This window comes from Dipodomys merriami, unplaced genomic scaffold (assembly GCF_024711535.1).
Source record: "Dipodomys merriami isolate MVZ:Mamm:240054 unplaced genomic scaffold, mDipMer1.0.p SCAF_24, whole genome shotgun sequence".
In the NCBI taxonomy this organism is placed as follows: Eukaryota; Metazoa; Chordata; class Mammalia; order Rodentia; family Heteromyidae; genus Dipodomys; species Dipodomys merriami.
In genome coordinates, this window is record NW_027203826.1 from 6,228,214 (window position 1) to 6,248,356 (window position 20,143).

General features: G+C 38.6%; 1 protein-coding gene across 4 annotated transcripts in view; it reads right to left on the bottom strand.

Annotated features, from left to right (window-relative positions):
* Positions 1-15,250: 15,250 nt before the first annotated feature.
* Edem3 (ER degradation enhancing alpha-mannosidase like protein 3) overlaps positions 15,251-20,143 on the bottom strand; it is a 74,692-nt gene continuing 69,799 nt past the window's right edge. For all 4 annotated transcript variants that reach the window (XM_070034216.1, XM_070034217.1, XM_070034218.1 and 1 more), the window contains one exon: positions 15,251-19,100. In XM_070034216.1, coding sequence (XP_069890317.1) covers positions 18,691-19,100 — 410 coding nt within the window. In that variant the 3' untranslated portion in view covers positions 15,251-18,690. The remainder of the gene's footprint in view (positions 19,101-20,143) is intronic.

Here is a 20,143-nt window from a genome sequence, read left to right on the forward strand (position 1 = left end):
TTGCATTCTCTCATGAGAACTAATTTCATTTGAATTTCATTTGAGTGTAGGGGCTGCACAGCAATGGTGGACTGCATCTAAGAGCAAAATTTTATCTCCATCAGGAAGTAGAGAAAAGACATTCCTTGCTCCTATCATAATCTCCCTCTCAGGATAACAGAGAAATCCTTTAAAAGCAGTCTTTGGTGACCTCAGGACCTCTCACTAGGTCCCACCTCTTAAAAGCGCCACCATCTCCCAAGGTCAAGCTTTAAACAATGTGAGCCTCTTGTGTCTCTATCTTGGGGTTCATTTCGCTTTGCATCATCTTATATGGTCATATGTACATAGCTTTTGACGTTTTCTGCTTGTTCTAGACATACACTAGCTGTTGCAAATTAGGGAAACCATAGCACCTATGTTTCTTTGGGCCTGGCTTACTTCACTTAATATAATTTTTTCCAAGTCTTTCCATTTCCTAACAAATGAGATGGTGTCATTCTTTCTGATGGAGGCATAGAATTCCATCATATATATATATATATATATATATATATATATATATATATATATATATCACATTTTCTTGATCCATTCACCTACTGAGGGGCATCTAGGTTGATTCCATATCTTATCTATGGTAAACAATGCTGAAATAAGCATAGTTGTGCTGGTAGCTTTCTATGTGATTTTTTTGTTTGTTTCTTTTGTATGTTCTTCCCCCATGGTAAAATCCCTGTTTTCACTGTATTTGGTTCTAGCATCCTGCATTTTGTTTATACATTTTTCTAACTTGGGGAGGGGAAAGGAAATAACAAAATGCTGAAATAAGGATACAGGTTGACCCATTGTAACAATAAGATGTACAAGACACTATGTTAAAAGGAACTTTACAACTTTGGCAGGGGGAGGGAGGTGTTGGGGAATTGCGGAGGGAAGGGATGGTAGAGGAAAAACAAAGGAGACCCTAACAATGCTCGATAGGAAATGAACTCATTACCTTACTCATGTAACTGTAACCCCTCTGTACGATATCTTTACAATAAAAATACATACTAAAAATGACACATTAAAATAAAAAACAATGTGAGCCTTTGGGAAAGACATAATTAAATCTTATCCAAGCCATCGTCCCCTCATTACTCTACCATCATCTTGGAGCAAGAATCTTGGGTTCAAGTTGCTTTATTTTCTGTGGGGGTGGGGTGGGGGATGTGCGCGCATTGGTATTGGAGTTTGAACTTAGAGCCTAGGAATGAACTCAGAGCCTATGAACTATGCTTTCACACAAGGCTGTTAGCACTATCACTTGAGCTACTGCTCCACTTCTGTTTTTTTGGTGGTTAGTTGGAGATAAGAGTCTCATGGGCTCAGGTTCCCCTGGCTGGCTTTGAACCACAATCTTCAGATCTCAGCCTCCTCAGTAGCTAGGATTACAGGTGTAGGTCACTGGTGACCCACTCAGTGGTTTTGAGGTCACCGGTGGGCATAGCTCTTTCCACATGTACCCTTGATTCTCCATACTCTGCTGTCACAAAGATCTGACAGATCTTTGCTTCTATGTCCTATTACTGGTCCCCAACTGTCTTTAAAGCAAAGAATTTTTTCTTCAAAGAATATTTGATTTGGGAATCAATATGTCAGATAAGTCTACCTGGAATTCTTCCATTTTTATCTAAAATCGAGAGGAATACTGGCCCCTCCTGTATTCTCTTTTGTTCTCTAAGCCCCAGAGAGAATTGTGCTAAGCCTAAGGCAAGCTGCCTGCCCTCGGCCAGCTGATTTACACTGTGAAGTCATTCTGATAATGCTCCATCCCCAGGATCCACTCTCCAGGCTGACTGACAAACCCAGGCTGAGTTACAGCCAATCCAGCCCTTAGGATGATCCACTCTGTTGCTATTCTCTGTATTTTTTAGATGATCTGCCCACCCACTTTGCTCAGAACACAAGAAGGAAAAAGCACACATCCTCCTGGCCAGCTGATGCTCCATGTCATGTCCCAGGCTCTTGAAAAGTGACAGATACTAGGATTCAGAATTCAAAGTACACCCAAATAAAGTGTCAGTACTGATGTGGTATTCAATTCCTATGACTGATGGCGTATTCTCTCTCTCCCTCCCCCCTCCCACACCTCTCTCTTTCTTTTCCAGTTCTGGGGCTTGAACTCAGGGATTTTTCCATTCAAAACTGGTGCTCTAACCACTTGAGACATGCCTCAACTTTTGACTTTTTTGGCTGATTAAAGATAAGCGTCTCTACCAGGGCTGGCTCTGAACCAGCTTTCAGCCTCTTGAGTAACCTGGATCACAGATATGAGCTACTGGTGCCTGGCTGACTGTGACTTTCCTTTTCTCCACAGAGACGCTTGCACTGCATTAAAAGGAAAGCAACAGAATGGTAAGATTTGCACACCAGCATACACACACACACACACACACACACACACACACACACACACACAAATCAAAGGATGTGTCACCTGGCCAACTGCCACTAGTGAAGACAGTGTGGATGGACACAGTGAAATTTACAGGCTTAGTTTAAGGACAGCACGCTGCTATGAGGGCACTGGAAGGCACATTTACATGCAGCGTGGTACTATAGCTAATAATAGCAATGATGCCCACTGCATTGGGCTCCCATAGTGGGCAAGCAATGAGGCAGCTGCCTGAAAACAGCCATCCTCTGTAGTAGGTCTTATCATTATGACAACTAGGAGACTGAGAGGCTCTGTTCAAGGACACATAGAGGAAGAGGAAGGGAAGCTTGGCCATTCTAACCTCAGCAGTCTGGCTCTAGGCTCTGGATTCTTTTCTTTCTTCCTTCTCCCCTTTCCTTTTCTTCTTCCCCCTTGCTCTCTTTCTTATTCACATGTATTATTTTTACAAGGAAATATCACTGTGCTACTTCCATACATATAAAATACACTGTGATCAATTGCACCACTCACTTTCTTATGCCCTCTGATCTTTAAAACAGTATTTAACAAGTTTCATTACTCTATTTTTCACACATGAAAATTTATGTACGAATTACTCCAATCATATTCATCCTTCTCCAAAACCCTTGTTGATCACTTAGCTTCTATAGATAACAAAGACAAAAACATATTAATTGCCCTTCCCAGTGCCTTTGGTGCCAGCACTAAGATTATTCCAGGGACTTCCCTCCCTCTCTTTGCAATGTCCCCTCACCTTGCTTAACTGAGCCATGGTGTTTCTGTGATTGCCATAAAGAACCTAGGAATCACAAAGGTACACATTTCCTAAAGATCTAATAAACGAGCATTGCTAGTCAAGACATTGCAGAGTTTCACTGAGGTTTGGGAAACACTGACTTAAAATGAGATGTCTCTGGTTTCACTAACTTGCAATTTTTCTATTTTTTCCTTACCAATACAGAGATTAAAAAAAAGACAAGAGGCTTGCACAAGGCCTTGAACTGGGAAATAGAGAGACAGAGACAAAGAGACACAGAGACACAGAGAAAAACAGAGACACAGAGACACAGAAAGTGGCAGAAAGACACACAGGGAAAAAGACCGAGACAGAAATCAGCAAGTTGCTTCTCATTCTTTCCTCTCTGTACTACTTGAAAGTTCAAGTTTAGAAATGTCGGATTAAGTGGTTTGGATCTAGAGAACCATTTGTTGTTGTTGTTGTTGATCATGGGGCTTGACTCTAGTCCTGGGTGTTTTCCCTGAGCTCTTTAGCTCAAGTCTAGCACTCTACATTTGAGGCATAGTGCCACTTCTGGTGTTCTGGTGGTTAATTGGAGACAGGAGTCTTACACAGTTTCCTGCCAGGGCTGGCTTTGAACCACACTCCTCAGATCTCAGCCTCCTTAGTAGCTGGAATTACAGCCGTGAGCTACCAGTGCCCTGCTAGAGAACCATTTTTGCCTTTGCCACAAAGCTGGGAAACTCTGGTGAGCTGAGTACCTGAGTCCCACTTGCCACTTTGGGCACAGCCCACATACATGAATTGCAATGAATATTAGGACAAAAGAATACACAAGAATTATTCTTTCATTAATATGTTTAATCATCAGGAAAAGAAGAGAATAATAGTGGCTGCTAATGAGACTAGCCAGTTTTTAGAGAATTAAAGACTTTTGCTTACATATGCAATGAGTGTAAGTAATGCAGAGCAAATGACCTAAGCTAGTGGTTTCTAAGTTATAGAGCCTGAGGAAGGCATTTTAGGCGCAGCTCTGAGCTTATTAATTATCCTCCTAGTGGAAGGCTACTTTGCAAAGCAATGAATGGACTTATGCAGGGAAGTCATGATTGAAACAAACATGCTATGGGCAGGTTTCTGCTTCCTAATGTTCAGTATAATCAATACCTGCTTAGCTCGATGTTGATCAGTCACTTCCCACCTCTGACATTAGTTTTCTGTCTCATGAGGAGAATCAATGATGTAATTCTTTCAAAAAGATTTGGGTTCCAGTTTTTGCAGCCCCCAAGAAGGTGGATAACATGGCAGGAACTCCCAAATACCTCTCAGTCCTATCTCTTAACGTTAATGGACTGAACTCTCCAATTAAGCGACATAGACTATCTAGTTGGATTAAAAAACAAGACCCTTCTATCTGCTGCCTGCAGGAGTCACATCTTGCCCGTAAAAATAAACACATTTTCAATGTTAAAGGCTGGAACAAAATCTACCAAGCAAACGGCCCCCATAAACAGGCGGGAGTTGCAATCCTAATATCAGATAAAATAGACTTCAAATTAAAATTCATGAGAAGAGATAAAGAAGGTCGCTACATACTAATTAAAGGATCTTTCCTTCAGGAGGATATTACAATTCTAAATATCTATTCGCCAAACAATGGAGCACCCAAATTTATCAAAGAAACACCACTTTCCCTCAAATCCCATATAGATCCAAAGACATTAAATTGTTGGGGATTTTGACACACTAGATAGATCAACTCGGCAAAAACTCAACAGAGAAACCACAGATCTAAAAAGCTGCATAGATCAACTAGACTTAACAGACATCTACTGAACATTTCACCCAGCAGCATCAGAATACACGTTTTTCTCAGCAGCACACAGAACTTTTTCTAAAATAGACCACATTTTAGGCCACAAAGCAAACTTGTCTAAACTCAGAAACATTGAAGTTATACCTTGCATTCTCTCTGACCACAAGGGAATAAAACTAGAACTCAACACCAAAAGCCACCAAAGAAAGTCTGGCATCACATGGAGGCTGAACAACACACTGCTGAATCATGAGTGGGTCATGGAAGAGATTAGAAAGGAAATTCAAATGTTCATGCTATTCAACAAAAATGAACACACAAATTACCAGCTCCTCTGGGACACAGCAAAGGCAGTACTCAGAGGCAAGTTTATAGCTCTGAGCTCCTACATCAACAAATTGGAGAGATTTGAAACTAACAATTTAATGACACATCTAAACCTTCTTGAAAAAGAGCAGCAAGATAAACCCCAATCCAGTAGATGGAAAGAAATAATCAAAATTAAATCAGAATTAAATGAATTAGAATCCAAAAAAACTATAGAAAGGATCAACAAAAAAAAGAGTTGGTTCTTCGAAAAACTTAACAAAATTGACAGACCCTTAGCAAATCTTATCAGAAAAAGAAGAGAACACACCCAAATTAATAAACTCAGAGATGAGAATGGAAACATCACCATGGAAACAACCAAGATTCAGAACATTATAAGGGAATACTTCTCAAAACCTTATGCGAATAAGTTTGAGAACTTGACAGAAATGGACCTTTTCCTAGCAAATATTGACATGCCAAAATTAAACCAAGATGAGTTGAACTATTTTAACAGGCCCATATCAAGCACTGAAATAGAAACAGCAATAAGAGACCTCCCAGCTAAGAAAAGTCCAGGACCAGATGGTTTTACAGAGGAATTTTACAAGGCCTTCAAAGCAGAGCTCATACCAATACTCCTCCAACTCTTCAATGAAATTGAAAGAGAAAGCTCACTACCCAACACATTCTATGAAGCCATCATAACCCTTATCCCAAAACCAGGCAGGGACTCATCAAAGAAAGAGAACTATAGACCCATTTCTTTGATGAATATTGATGCAAAACTTCTCAACAAAATTTTGGCCAATCGACTTCAACAATTCATCAAAAAAATCATACACTACAATCAAACAGGATTCATTTCAGGGATGCAAAGCTGGTTCAATATACGCAAATCAATTAATATTATTCATCACATCAACAGGAGCAAGAATAAGAACCACATGGTTATCTCAATAGATGCAGAAAAAGCATTCGACAAGATCTAACACCCCTTCATGATGAAGGTTTTGGAAAAATTAGGAATCCATGGAACATTCCTCAATACAATAAAGGCTGTATATGACAAACCTACAGCCAGCATTATACTCAATGGTGAAAAACTAAAGCCATTTCCTCTTAAATCAGGAACAAGACAAGGATGCCCACTCTCTCCACTTCTCTTCAATCTAGTATTAGAATGCCTAGCTACAGCAATAAGACAAGATGCAGACATAAAGGGGATCCAAATAGGGAAAGAAGAAATAAAACTCTCCCTTTTTGCAGATGACATGATCTTGTATTTAAAGAATCCCATAGACTCCACTCCCAAATTACTCAAGCTGATTCAAAACTTTGGCAAAGTAGCAGGTTATAAAATTAACCCCCCAAAATCAATGGCTTTTCTGTATGCCAACAATGAGAAAAGTGTGGCTGAAATTAGGAAAGCAACTCCATTTGTAATAGCCCCACAAAAAATAAAATACCTAGGAATTAACTTAACTAAAGAAGTGAAGGACCTCTATGATGAAAACTTTAAAATCTTGAAAAAGGAAATCAACACAGAACTTTAAAAATGGCAAAACCTCCCATGCTCCTGGATTGGAAAGATTAACATCGTGAAAATGGCAATACTTCCCAAGGCTATCTACAAATTCAACGCAATACCTATCAAAATTCCAACCTCATTCTTCAAGGAAATAGAAGAGGCAATCCAAAAATTCATATGGAACAATAAAAGACCCCGAATAGCAAAACGCTCCTCAATGGAAAGAACACTGCTGGAAGAATATTAACACCAAATTTCAAACTCTACTATAAAGCCATAGTAATCAAACCAGCTTGGTATTGGCATAAGAACAGACCTCAGGACCAATGGAATAGAATTGAAAACCCAGAAATGAACCTACAGACCTATAGCCATCTAATCTTCGATAAGGGAGCTAAAACAATAGAATGGAACAAAGACAGCCTCTTCAGTAAATGGTGCTGGCAAAATTAGTTAACTACATGTAGAAAACTAAAGCTAGATCCTTATATGTCACCCTGCACCAGAATCAACTCCAAATGGATCAAAGACCTTGAACTCAAAGCAGACACTCTGAAAACATTACAGGATGGAATAGGAGAAACCCTAGGTCTCCTTGGCGCAGGCCGAAATTTTCTTAATAGAGACCCGGAAACACAACAAATCAAAGAAAGGTTGGACAAATTGGATTGCATAAAGTTGCAAAGCTTTTGCAGGGCAAATGACATAGCTAGCAAGATCAATAGAAAGCCCACGGATTGGGAGAAGATCTTCACTAGCCATACAACGGACAAGGGTCTCATATCTAAAATATACTTGGAACTCAAAAAATTAAACCCCCCAACAACAAGTCCTCAAAGAAACAACTGCCCAGAAAATAAGTGGGCGAAAGACTTAAAGAGAAACTTCTCTGAAGAAGAAAGAAGGATGGCCAATAGACACATGAAGAAATGTTCAACATCCCTAGCCATAAAAGAAATGCAAATCAAAACAACATTGAGATATCACCTCACCCCAGTTAGAACGGCAAAAATTAAGAACTCTAACAATAACAGATGCTGGAGGGGATGTGGACAGAAAGGAACCTTACTTCATTGTTGGTGGGAATGTAAACTTGTACAACCACTTTGGAAAGCAGTATGGAGGTTCCTCAAAAGACTTCACATAGATCTCCCCTATGACCCAGCAATCCCACTTTTGGGCATTTACCCAAATGTTTACAAACAAGACCACACTAAAGCTACCAGCACAACAATGTTTATTGCAGCATTATTTACCATAGCTAAGATATGGAACCAACCCAGATGTCCCTCAGTAGATGAATGGATCAAGAAAATGTGGTATATATACACAATGGAATTCTATGCCTCCATCAGAAAGAATGATATTGCCCCATTTGTTAGGAAATGGAAAGACTTGGAAAAAATTCTATTAAGTGAAGTAAGCCAGGCCCAAAGAAACACAGGTCCCATGGTTTCCCTTATTTGCAATATCTAGTATATGTATGAGTCAAGCGGAAAAGGTCAGATAATGTGATGTCAGGAAAATGAACCCTTAGATATGTATTTTAATGTTTTTTTCTTTCATGCATGTGTTTCTAACGCATTTATAAGATTATCTCTTTGTTGCTTTGTATGTCCCTCCCCCACAGTATAACCCCTGCTTTCACTAAATTTGATGTCAGTATAACTTGTGGAGGAGATGGGGAAAAACAATTGTTTAAGGATACATGTGGACCTGTTGCAACAACGAGAAGTACAAGTTGTCATGTCCAAAACGAGCTTTACAACGTTGGTGCGGAGGGTGGGGGAGAAGGGGGGGAAGGAGAAGGATTGGGATTGGGGGGGAGGGGGGAGGCTGGGAAGGGATGTGAAGGGTAAACCAAAGGAGGAGGGTGCAATGCTTGGTAAGAAATGTACGCATTATCCTGCCCATGTAATTGTAACTCCTCTGTACAGTATGTTCACAAATAAAATAAAATTAACTTAAAAAAAAAAGATTTGGGTTCCAAAATTCTAAGTTTCCTGCATTATGTTCTCTTCCATAGCTCCTTCCAACAAAAACTCTTTAGGACTTGGTTGGACAATGGTCTCAGAGTTGATGTATCTTTTCCTTAACATTCCTCACTGATGGTTAATCCCAGCCTTTGTAGAATAAAATATCTCAGCCTCCTGTTTAGCAGGGATGTTAAGTATATACTACTGTGCCCAGATATTGGATGACATGGTGTCTCATGAACTTTTTTCCCCATCCTGGCCTTGAACCAAAATAGCTAAACTTTTCCTTTTTCTTAAAGATAAACTAGCAAAATACAAGTAGAATTCTTGTGCAGTTGTAGCTGTCTCCTGGGCCTAGCCCTTTTGGCTGGAGGTGATGAAATGTTTGACCAAAGATCAGGAAAAACTGATGGTTGCCTTGGAAACAAGGAAACCTTTTCCCTGTCTACCATTTTGCAGTGGCTATGATAAACATGGTCTGTCTAGCCATAAAACTTGGATCTGTGAACAGTCCCTTCTTCTGTCCCTAGCCCTTTAGTTAGTGCTAAGTACCTTCAACTCCCAGATCCCCTCAGCGGGTGGCTAGGTGTGAGTAAACACACCTCTGTAAAGTGAACTTACACATCTTGAAAGCCTGCCCTGTGACGCATGAACAACCTACCCAGGCTGACCAGACTGGGGAAATGCCTAGGGAGAATTCAAGAAGTGGCAGCTCTTCTATTATCCTGTTTGGGGGTGGGGGAGAGACATTAGTCATCGGATTTATTAGAGCTGAGTCCTCTTTGAGGTACTGCTGGGGCTAGAATAGTCCTGTTGCATTGAGCAGCTTATAAATGGATCCTAGGTCACTATGTGGCTCTGAGGAGGCTCCTGGAGCCAGTGAACCTTCATGAACCCCAGAAGAAATTGGAGTGAAGAAGAGTTGGCAGTCCAACCAGGGCAGCTGATGAAAACAGCAAAATTCAGGAGGGAAATTTCCATTGCTTGAGATATGGAGGGTCTCCATGGTTGACATCAGAAAATAAGAAGGGGGAATAGAAGCCTTTGACGTCACATGATGTTTGTTTGGCTTGAACAATGTTAAATGCACTCAGAGAAGGAAGTTAAGTCATTGGAGGCACACCCTGGCAGGGGATCCTGGGATGCTAGCCCCTTCCTTTGTTGTCTGCACAGCTTTGACTTGTCACGTGCTCCCTAAACACAATGAAACCCACATGCTAAGAATGAAATTTCTGAACCCATGAGACAAATAAACTGCTCCTTGCAATGGCAAGGTGAATAACACAGTGTTTTGAGATGGGTTTCTGGCTTCTTTCAAATATAGAAGATGGAGCTGTGCAATCTTGCAGTCTACTAGCAACAAGTACCCAGTCTCCTGTAGATGTCACTGCCATTCATAGATAAATAGCTGCTACAACCAAGAAATCCCTCACCAGTCCTCAGTGGAATGTTATTTGAGGCTTTATAATGCTGTTCTAGTTTTCTTCCCACCTGTCCAACTGCTCTTTTTCATTCTTTTTATACAAGTCCTTCCTCCTCTGTGTTCTTTGATGCCAGAGATCTTACTAATCCTCTTTTCCATATTTACACATTTCCCCAATACACTTCATCTCCTCCCACAGTTCTGAATCTTAGCTAGATGTCGCTGATGCACAATGCCTATGAAAATAAATGAAATGTGCAGAAGGGCCAAATAGAAGTGATCTGGTATGATACATTTCTTTTATTCTCTAACTAGACTATTTTTACTTTTTATCTCATGCTTATTTTTGGAAATTATGAAAATGTACAAATAGACTAGCTTCTCCTTGTCCAATTTTCTTTTCTTTTTCCTGTCATGGGACTTGAACTCAGGGCCCAAATGGTGTACCTGAGCCTTTTTTGCTCGACTAGCACTCTACCACTTTGAGCCACAGCTCCACTTCTGGTTTTTGGTGGCTAACTTAGGAGTCTCACAGACTTTCCTGCTCAGGCTGGCTTTGAGACCTGATTTTCAGAGCTCAACCTCCTGAGTAGATAGGATTACAAGCACCAGCTTTCTGCAGTTTTAACTAACCTATTGTCCACTACTGTTTGAAATGAGTACATGAAAAAAAAAACAGAAATAAGTAAGTCCTAAGTTTTCAGTACTCCACTCTAAGCCAGGTGATGAGATCTCAGTGTCATGCGCCTTCCCACCCAGACTGACTCCCTTTGTCCAGTGTGGCTATTCTGTATACACTATCCACCTGTTTGTCACTTGGTAGCCACAGTGCCTGTGTTCAGGTTACCCCACACTAACATGTGTCACAGTGCTATGTCCATTCACCTCACTTCATCTCCTTGGTAAGGTACCCTTTCATTGCATGTCATCACAGGGTGCATATAGCGCAATAGTTTGAGAAACCATGTTCACCTGACTGTCAAGAGTATATTGGTCTCATTCTTTATTACTATTGTTAATCTCATTCTTTATTACTATTGTTAATCTCTTACTGCATGTTATTTGGAAACAACTTTATCATAAGGTATTTATGCATAGGCAGAAAACATTATAGTTTAGTACTGCCTGTTTCAGACATTCATTAGGAGTACTGTGGATTAGGGATTGTACTATATATAAATAAGGAAAACAATTACCTACCATTCAGAGATAAACCACCATTGATTTTCTAGTTATTTTCTGAGACTTAAAATAGAAACTCACTCACTCCATGCTGACTTTAATCAGCATGTAAAGGGTATATACATATATATACCCTTGCAGTTTTTCTTAAATTTACTTAAAAATATTAGTATTTATTACATTTTTTTTTTATCATGGGGCTTGAACTCTGGGCTTGGGCCCTGTCCCTCAGCTCTTCAGCTCAAGGCAAGTGCTCTACCACTTGAGCCACAGCACCACTTCCAGTTTTCTAGTGGTTTATGGGGGATAAGAGTCTCACGGACTTTCCTGCCCGGGCTGGGTTTGAACCACGACCCTCAGATCTCAGCCTCTTGAGTAGCTAGGATTACAGGTGTTAGCCACCGGCGCCCGACCAATATTTATTACTTATAATAAATAATATATAAATAAGATAGTGATATTAAAAATAAATGACCCATTTATTTTTTAAATCGTCTTTGTGTTGTTTTTCCAGTTATATCCCCACATATGTGCCTGGCACATAGGAGGCACTCAGAAAACCTTTGTTAAAGGAACAAATGCCATGTGTGTTTATACGTACACACATGCATAAACTTACCATTCTTTATATACAACTCTGGATTTGTCATTGAGCCCACCGACTTGCTCAAAACCCACCAGTGATTTCTCATTACCCTTACAGACCATAAGCTCTTAAATCTTTGAAGCTAAGGCACCCACAAGCCTGAGCACCTACAACAGCTCTGCTCTGGTTTCTCGCCTCGCTGGGCTAGAGCTACAGGTCATATGCCTTCACTTCCAAAGTCTTCAATTCTTGTTCAACACTTGCCTTCTGGATTTGACAATAAATCCCAGGAGAACAAAATCTGGAACTATTTGGAGCACCAATCCCATGAATTCAATTCTAGTTAGGTGCCTAGAAAATAGGAACGTCAAGAAATGATTGCTGAATTAAATGGCATTGAAGAACACATTCTTGAATATTAAAGCACTTTATATATATATTTTTTTATTGTGAGAATACCATACAGAGGAGTTACAATTACATGGGCAAGATAATGAATACATTTCTTATCAAGCATTGTTGCCTCCTGTTTCCCCTTCCCATCCCTTCCCATCCTCCCCCTCGCCCCCCACCTGATCCTCCCCCCACCCCCCACCAAAGTTGTAAAGTTCATTTTTTTTGACGTAACGACTTGTACATCTCATTGTTGCAATGGGTCCACCTGTATCCCTAGTTAAACGATTTGTTTTTTCCCTTCCCCTCCACAAATTATACCAACATCAAATACAGTGAAAGCATGGGTTATATACCGTGGGGGAGGGACATACAAAGCAACAAGGAAATCATCTTATAAATATGTTAGAAGCAATTGCATGAAAGGAAAAAAAAGAACAAAAAAACATTTTAATACTTATCTTGGGGTTCATTCCCCTAACATCAACTTATATGACCTTTTCTGCTTGACTCAGACATATACTAGTTATTGCAAATAAGGGAAACCATGGGACCTATGTTTCTTTGAGCCTGGCTTACTTCACTTAATACAATTTTTTCCAAGTCTTTCCATTTCCTAACAAATGGTGCAATGGCATAGAATTCCATTAATTTTCTTAATAGAGACCCAGAAACACAACAAATCAAAGAAAGGTTTGACAAATGGGATTGCATGAAATTGCAGAGCTTCTGCATGGCAAAGGACATAGCTTGAAAGATCAATAAAAAGCCCACAGATTGGGAGATGATCTTCACTAGCCATACAATGGACAAGGATCTCATATCTAAAATATACCTGGGACTTAAAAAATTAAATCCCCCAACAACAAATCTTCAAAGAAACAATTGCCCAATAAATAAGTGAGCTAAAGACTTAAAGAAAAACTTCTCTGAAGAGGAAAGAAGGATGGCCCATAGACACATGAAGAAATGCTCAACCTCTCTAGCCATAAAAGAAATGCAAATCAAAACAACATTAAGATACCACCTCACCCCAGTTAGAATGGCTATAATCAAGAACTCTAATTAAACAACAGATGCTAGAAGGGATGTGGACAGAAGGGAACCTTACTGTATTGTTGGTGGGAGTGTAAACTTGTTCAACCACTTTGGAAAGTAGTATGGAGGTCCCTTTAAAGAATCCACATAGAGCTCCCCTATGACCCAGCAATCCCACTTTGGGCATTTACCTAAATGACAAAAACAAGACCACACTAACGCTACCAGCACAACTATGTTTATTGCAGCATTATTTACCATAGCTAAGCTATGGAACCAACCCAGATGCCCCTCAGTAGATGAATGGATCAAGAAAATGTGGTTACTATAGTACTTTATATTTTAAAAAGTGCAATGTTACTTTTAATTGGTGTGTCATACTGCTCTTAAACCATGATCCTAGAGCTGAAGAGCTGAGGGACAGCACTCAGGCAGAGTTCAAGCTCCATAACCAACCCCCAAAAAAAGACATTTAAATGTATACATTTCACTCTTTCACTGTATTTGGATGGAAGTCTGTGGTTTTTCTCCTCTATCTCAGGTTCCCAGTAACAGATGAATTGAGTTAAAAGGAAATAAGAGGCTTTGATGTGTACTGCTGAACCAGTATCTACAAAAACTGACCCATGTGTGGGTGGGTGTGCACACGCACGTGTATGTATGTTACTTGGGCTATTTGGCATTTCCACCAGCAGTAGAGAGAAAACAAAAACAAGAGCTTGATATATAGGCTTTCACTCAATGTTTTTTCCCATTTTCCTGTAAAGACTGGGACTGTTTGGCTGAGGCTTCCTTGTGTGGGATTCCCAGTATTCCTATTATACCAGTACTAAAGCTTGCAGGCAATCTGTTCCCTCTGGTTGCAGGGTGCTACAGTAAGGGATATAAGAGAATGGGCAGGGATTCCTTTACCTTGTGGTCAAATGGAGTCTAGCAGTCTGGTTCTTCCATTTTCATGTACATCTGGTTCAAGCCTAGGGTTCCAGCTCTCCAACATGAGGATAGAAAAAGTCCTAGGATTCACAGTAGAGGTTGTGTGATTCCACAGGTGAGGGTTGGTACAAGCTGAGTCCTTTTCATCTCTATTTTCTCAATGGTGAAGTCATCAAGTGCTTGACAGGGGAGGACTGGGAGAGTTTTGAAAGGATGAAAGTATTGTTCCAGAGTACAAAAATAAAAGAAATGTGGCTAGAATTGGGAAAGTATTAGATCTCACTTGAGATTTCCAGTCATGATTTAAAATTGAAGTTAGTCAGCAGTGGGGAATGATTTCATTCAGTTCCAAGAGCTCCTCAAGCTTAGGTGCAGAGGGATTTAATAGTGTTTAAGGTGTTTTCAAGTTAGCAGAGGAAAAGAAACTAATACAAGGTGAAGGGGCAATGAGGCCAGGGACAGTAATAGATTTCTAAAGAACCAGTGAGACCAACAGACTGGAGGTCCTGAGAATTATTCCACTCAGTGGACAAAGTGGAAGTGGACTAATAAATACAGAGTGAGGGAGTGGAGACTTAAAGAGTGGAAACAGGCCTTTGTCATGCTTTCAGTTATGTAACAGGACAATAGGAAGAGGATGTCACACTAACTGTTCTAAAGTCAGGCATTTCTAGGAGTAGCAAAATATAAGCATATTACCAATGCCAACATTGAGAATTATTATTTTTCTCCAATCCTAGTCTGAGGCCCTGCAACACTACCTGAGTTGTGGAACTGTTCAGTGTGCATTGCTCTCTGCAGTCACACATCCCTCAAACCCCTATTTGGAAGTGAAAAGGAAAGGAAAACCAGAGTCATGAATATCGAAGTACAATGATTATAAAAATGCAAAAACTAGAACACAATATTTACATGTTTTATTAAATCTTTACAATCAGTAATTATAATCAAATACACAATTATATACAAGGATTTATATACATTTTGCCCAGACTTTTACATCACAGTACATAGTTTCCATTAGAAATATTGTATACATTTATCACCAAACGATAAAACCCAACAACAGTAGTGTTACAGCACCTGTTAGTACAGACATCTTTTTCATAAATTACATCATAAGAAAATATACGGCTGTAAATTGGGCTTTTAAAAATGTCTTTTATAAAATCTGAACATACAATGTTTCATTCACAGAATGTTTTTTTTTTCTATGTTCTGACTGAAGCCTTGTGCATAAAACGACTGGTTGGAATATTTACTAAGTTCTACCCAACCCCTCTAAAATTATAAGCACTATTTGAATTACTTATGCTGAGCTTTCTTTATGATAAATTTGGCATGGGGTTTGTTGAGAGAACAAATGCTGGCTTTGCTATAAATGGGTTGTATTGAAAATAAAAGATTCTTGAGAAATTAAAATCAGAAAGTGCACAATTTTTCATTTTAAAATTTCTAATACTGTAGAAAAAAGGAAAAGAAAAATGTCAAAAAAATTTGTTCTGAAACAATTATATTCTTTTTGGGAGCTAGTTACAGTTTAAAAAGAAAAAAAAAAAGAAAAGAAAACCTACCACCAAAAAAAAAAAAATCCCATCCCAAACATATCTAGTAAATTACAATTCTTTCATGCTTAAACTTGATGGGAAATCACTGAAAATTATATTTCAATGGACTTTTCATGCAAAAAAAACTATAGCTATTCTTATTAGGTAAACAAGTTTTAAAAGTTGAAAATACCCGAATTAAATACTTGCTCTAAGAATATCTAACTTTTAACTTCCAGGTAAAATCCTTACTTGATTCCAGGTTTGTAAACATTATATAAATCTCTCCTAGCTAAACAATTTTATGGCTGTGGTGATCATTTCAGCTATATTTCAAAGCAGTCAACATTTAACTGAGGTAGACCAGATGTTTCTAAATTCAGGAACCCCCTGAATCTTCTGCAAGTAAATAATATAGCTATGAAAGATATGTAACAAACAAAACATTTTTAAAAGTCTAATACAATTGGAATTTTTAAATGAACTCAACTACTGTGGCAGTATGTCAAATAAATAAATGATTGCAAAGTCAATAATAGTATTAGTGTTTTGAAACAACATATATTTTTTTAAACTGGAAAAATTGAGATCATTCCTTCTGAGTAGTAAGTATAACTGGAAATTTTCTTTTTTCTTCCTTTCCTTTTCTTTTTTCATAAAAGGATTTATTTAAACAAATTGCATCTAAATCTCAGTGAAGAACAACAATGCCCCCTAAAGGCCAAAGGAAGGGAGAGTGGCAGGAAGCTGGCTCTTCCTAGTGGGTTGCAGCCTCCCTCATTTCTCAAGCTCTCTGAGGGGAAAATGCCGTTCTGAAAACTCAGAGGAGTTAAGATTTGGACAAAATGGCTTTGAGCTACAAATGAAAAATCAAATCATTGTATATAAGGCTTCTGTAATCAAAGTCTTAGAGGAACATCTGCTCCTTTTCTCCAAGCCCCAGTCCTATAAATCAAGTGAAGTAATTAAGCTTCAGCTATTTTGGCAGCTTTGCAGTTAAGATGAACAAAGCACTATGTATATCCTTCTGTATACTGTATGTATTATAGTTCTATCTTCGCACACCAAATTTTACATGCAGAGAGACTAAAGTTACTCATTTTGGTGTCAAGATTAGTTAAAGAGTCAATAAAGGTCTTGCTATTCTACTCTTCCACCCTCCCCCCCCAAGTGAATTATTCATAAGACTTATTCTTGCTGATCCAATTATGTTTAGCTGGAATTTTTGAAAGCAGGTATTTAGCTCCTTATAAGAGAATATGTTTACCTGGGATCTAATACACTGTACACAAATTTACATAACTACAATACAGCATTGCTGTTCTTGAACAGCTCCATATGTAAGTTATTCAGTACCTCAAAACCATGTTTTAGGAAAAGGTTATTGTGTAATGTCATGGTAAAGAGAAAGGAATTAAGCCTGTCAGATATTTGTTTAGAACTGATCAAATTTTTAAAAATAAATAAAATGGGTAAAGCCATGATTGCAATACAGGGCTGTCTACCAATATAACCAGCAAATTTTTTTTTTAAATTTAAATGTAGCCAGCACCAGACTGCCATCAAAAAAAAGAAAAGAGAAAAAAAGAAGAAAAAAGAAAAGAAAAAGAAAAAGAAAAAAGAAAGAAAAAAAACAGGAATTTTTTTCCTTAAGCTGTATGGCTGTATATAGTTGCTGCTGTGTAATAGTTTCACACAGGACTCCAGAGATTCATTTTCAAGTCCATATCAGAAGGAATATTAGTTAAAACAAAACCTAAAAACTATGATTCAACAGAAAATGCAAAAGACTTCCTAGGTGGAAACATCAGAAACCAGTTTCAAAGGAGAAAGCAGTAGCTACCCAGGAATTTTAGATCACTTCCACAGTTTCATCGTGGTTCTAGAGGACAGCCATTAGGTATCCTACATACCTATCATGAGATGGAGTAGGGCCAATCAATGGCTAAGGTAATCCCTTGGAGAACTGAACTGCTAAGTATTTCTAACTACCCCACAAGGATATTATGCTAAGTTCCATTTCAGAGTTGTCATGGCTTTCCCTATAGAAGGCCCAATGAGAAATCTGTATTGCAACATTATAGTTTCTCCTTTGCTCCATTTATCAAAAATATGAAGTAACAAATTTCCACAGTCTATTATGTGACTTTTTAATCCTGGTCCCAGTGATTAGTCTATGGAGAAACTCTCTAGGAAAGCACACTGGCTTTACCTTTGGTTTAAATGAAAAGGACAGCATTAGGAGAGGAAAAAACTCAAGTCATCCTGAACATTTGTCCTCTATGAAGCCAGTGGAAAGTGCTGAGTGGAAACTGGTTCTACCACAATGCAATCTGCTTCACAACCACTTAGGTTTTGTAAAGGCAGCATAACAGAATGCATGATACTCACTTGTGTCTTCCCCAAAGGGACTCCAACCCCAAACCCTTTAATTAGAAAGCTAAATAAACTCCTATGCCCCAATTCACTCAGAACTGAGTTTGTTTCTTGTCTATTCAGAGACTGTAGAAATATGGCTCCCAGGAATGCCCAGAAATCTTTCCCTGACATACAGGGTATGCAATGCTGTCATCTGAGAGGGGGAATTGTGAGTTTCTGCTGTTGATGGGACAATTTAAACAAGGTCAGTTTGAGTCAGCATGCTCCAGATTCCTATGATAACTACTATCCCAGTCAGAACGTGGTTGCTCATTCATACTCAAAGTTCCCACTGAACAGCTTGCTTTGTATTAGGGTGTCTATAACTACAGTTTATCTGTTCTTTTAAAATACCTACCACCATATTTTTTAGTGAGTCATAGCTCATCCTTCTCCATCATTTCAAATGCTTCTATATCTTCATTCCAGTCTGCTAATATGGAATCTATGGGCTGGGCCTTCTTATCCCAGCTAACCTCAGGACTAGAATTTTCCTCAGTTTCTGATTGTTCTTCAAGTTGGTTGTCTAGATCTGTACATTCACCATCAAGACTTGGAGTCTCATGGTTTGCTGTGGGACTTGAAGTCTGTTCAGGAGGGGAAACATCTGCAGCATCCTCAGTATCTGCTGGAGATAATGACTCTGGGGGAGAGTTTAAAGAACTTTCTTCAGGAGTCTCTTGATCAACCAAATCAACTGTTGGAGAAATTGATATAATTTGTTCAGCACTTTGATTCTGAGAATCATTTTCAGAGGATGGTTGTTCTTCGTTATCCATTTCAGGATCTGTATAAAGAAACAAATGTTGTGCTACTTTCATTCTCAAAAAATTATTGTTACAATTACAGTAATGCTGTGTTTTGCAATAAAATTAGTAAAACAAAAATAATCACTGAGTACAGAGCAAGAGAGCACCAGAACTGCTAATGACTGACTGTCTGATAATGTATATTTATTTTGCAAAATATACCGAAACCAGAAATGTTCTGAACTGAAGAAAATGACTAATAACTGGTTGTTATAGTATTAGTATTAGTAAATTAGCACTAGTAAATTCTAAGATTAACACTAAGCAATAATATGAAAATGTATATGAATTTGCAATATATGGCTACTATTTATTAAATGTCTAAATGCAGTAAAGCTTGCCTATACAAACATAATTAATAGAAACAAGTTTAAATAGCACTGATCATCACTGTATTTTGCAATAGTATTTCTTGGAAAAGTGAAATTGCCACTCTGTAAAGCCATGATGATTCACGTGAGAAGAGTTTGGATGATTCTAGGTATTAATGTGATTGATCAAATGAAAGTACTGTCAGAAGGAACTCAGAAAATAAAAAGAAAGACAAGAACTGAAATTACTAAAACTGTTACTGAGTGTCTGTTTATGAGCTATTAGACATAATCATTCTAAACTCTACTGGGAGGTTGAAGAAACCTTGTATAATCAATATAAGTAAAATCACTGGAGGCATTTATTTGGGGTTCTGACAGCAAAGTGCTTGAACAGCAACATTCTTCTCTGCCATGTGTTCAGGTAGGCATCTAAATGCACACCTAGAGATGCCTCAATGCAGCAAAGTGCACAGTGCCTGAGATATAGGTGCAAACCCACACACTATACCTGCTCTTATGTATCACCAACAGGTGAGGAAGATATTTCCAGAGAGTAGTATTATTTACAAAATAAATGAAAAACTGTGACAAGTTTGGAAAGAGGTAAGATATGTGGTGTTAGGAAAGCTGACAGAAATTAAATTTGAGGGGTTCTTTCAGAAAATAACACCTGAGCTATAATTTAAAGGATAAGTAGTGCTTGTTAA